The sequence below is a fragment of the Atta colombica genome, unplaced genomic scaffold (assembly GCF_001594045.1).
Source record: "Atta colombica isolate Treedump-2 unplaced genomic scaffold, Acol1.0 scaffold22, whole genome shotgun sequence".
NCBI classification, from domain to species: domain Eukaryota; kingdom Metazoa; phylum Arthropoda; class Insecta; order Hymenoptera; family Formicidae; genus Atta; species Atta colombica.
The window spans coordinates 533,049-535,590 of record NW_017259316.1 but is presented as its reverse complement, the minus strand read 5'-3'; the positions used below and the strand labels follow the sequence as shown (position 1 = coordinate 535,590).

At 23.8% G+C, this 2,542-nt stretch overlaps 1 protein-coding gene across 1 annotated transcript in view; it reads left to right on the top strand.

The window, feature by feature from the left end:
• The first annotated feature begins 1,738 nt into the window (after positions 1-1,738).
• Positions 1,739-2,542, top strand: part of LOC108687878 — a 10,110-nt gene continuing 9,306 nt past the window's right edge. Inside the window, exon 1 of the mRNA XM_018193892.1 lies at positions 1,739-1,928. Coding sequence (XP_018049381.1) covers positions 1,868-1,928 — 61 coding nt within the window. The 5' untranslated portion in view covers positions 1,739-1,867. The remainder of the gene's footprint in view (positions 1,929-2,542) is intronic.

The following is a 2,542-nucleotide window of genomic DNA, read 5'->3' as shown; positions in this document are numbered from 1 at the left end:
GGATTAGATATACGAAAATTTAGAAAACAGATAATATTTAGAAAATATAAATTTTAATTATAGCACAGCAACACATACATTTTGAGCGCAATATTACGTATATCCAGAACTGGGCATGTATTTTAAATATATATAATACTTTTATTATAATAATATTTATAAGATAATTATATTTTGTATTTTAAATATCAATATTGGCAATTAATGTTATTTGAATTACAAATTACAAAAAGCTTTTAATCTTTCAATTTAAATACAAAATACATAGATAATATTTTTATATACTCCGTTAAAATACATGATACAAAATATACTTATGTTCCAAATATTGCGTTTTAAATAAAAATATTTTAAATAAATGCCCAGCCTTGCAAAGTATACTATACTGTAGTTACTATTCCATAAGCATCTGCGAATAATTAATACATACAAATAACAAATTTAAAAAATGTGCAAACAATTCTCCGTTGTAAATACATATTTTCGTATTTAATTCATATGTAATTATTTGTAGATCTCTACGGATTAGATATACGAAAATTTAGAAAACAGATAATATTTAGAAAATATAAATTTTAATTATAGCACAGCAACACATACATTTTGAGCGCAATATTACGTATATCCAGAACTGGGCATGTATTTTAAATATATATAATACTTTTATTATAATAATATTTATAAGATAATTATATTTTGTATTTTAAATATCAATATTGGCAATTAATGTTATTTGAATTACAAATTACAAAAAGCTTTTAATCTTTCAATTTAAATACAAAATACATAGATAATATTTTTATATACTCCGTTAAAATACATGATACAAAATATACTTATGTTCCAAATATTGCGTTTTAAATAAAAATATTTTAAATAAATGCCCAGCCTTGCAAAGTATACTATACTGTAGTTACTATTCCATAAGCATCTGCGAATAATTAATACATACAAATAACAAATTTAAAAAATGTGCAAACAATTCTCCGTTGTAAATACATATTTTCGTATTTAATTCATATGTAATTATTTGTAGATCTCTACGGATTAGATATACGAAAATTTAGAAAACAGATAATATTTAGAAAATATAAATTTTAATTATAGCACAGCAACACATACATTTTGAGCGCAATATTACGTATATCCAGAACTGGGCATGTATTTTAAATATATATAATACTTTTATTATAATAATATTTATAAGATAATTATATTTTGTATTTTAAATATCAATATTGGCAATTAATGTTATTTGAATTACAAATTACAAAAAGCTTTTAATCTTTCAATTTAAATACAAAATACATAGATAATATTTTTATATACTCCGTTAAAATACATGATACAAAATATACTTATGTTCCAAATATTGCGTTTTAAATAAAAATATTTTAAATAAATGCCCAGCTTTGCAAAGTATACTATACTGTAGTTACTATTCCATAAGCATCTGCGAATAATTTCGCCTTTACCACGATGTAATGTTAGGTAATTTACTGGACAACATGCGTGTTCTCTCTTATGTCGTTAAATGAAAAACTAATCCAAATGTAAAAAAAAAAAGAAACTTTTACTGACATTTCTCGCTCCCACTCGAATACATCACCCTTCTCTTCAAGTTTTCGTAATACAATTACATAATCTACACCAAATTTTCGTTACTCGGAAACAGTTCGCTAACCGTTCTCTCAGATGTATCGTAAACAGTGAAAGTGTATGGTATGCACTCCTCGTCCGCGTAATACTGCAAGTAAATCTCTGTCTCTATCGTTCATGAATATCGATAAGTATAAAAGTGTTCTTTTGCGTGCTTCAGATTTATCGAATAGAAAAAAAGAGTAAGAGAGAAAGAGAGAACGAAGAGATGCAGTTAAAAGCTTTTTTGCTTGTACTACTATTGCACGCGTCAGTTGCTTCAGATTTCAGTAAGTAAATTTCAGCACGTATATGTCAGTAGATTTCGCGCGTAATAAACTCTCAAGCCAATAATTTAAATGCTTGGTATTATAGATATAAGAAAAACACTGAATTTGTCCGAAATTAACAGATTCATAAATTAAATAAATTCACTAAATGTTTGATATGATACTTCGAAAAAAATCATGATCATCAAATAAAATTATAATACTTCTTAATAAGGACGTAGATCACTACTCAAAATATATTCTCAATAAATACCAATTAAAAGTATGATATCAATGTTATAATTTCAATATAACTATTACGTAATACATGTGCTGTATTACATTTATATAATTGAACGTGAAATTATAACATTGATGTTATATTAATCTTCATTGGTTTACTGGGTTATAAAAAATATATGTTATATATATATGTTATATATATTGTTTTATTATTTTTAAATAATATTTGAATTTGGCAACGCAATTTTCTTATTGGTTTAAAAGTTGTTTAATTTTTCGTCTGCCTTGAATTATAAAGATTATGTAAAATTGAATAGTACTTATTATAATATTTATTTTCAAATTAAAAAATAGGGAAGGAATATTACAAATTAAATAAAAAAAAATATATA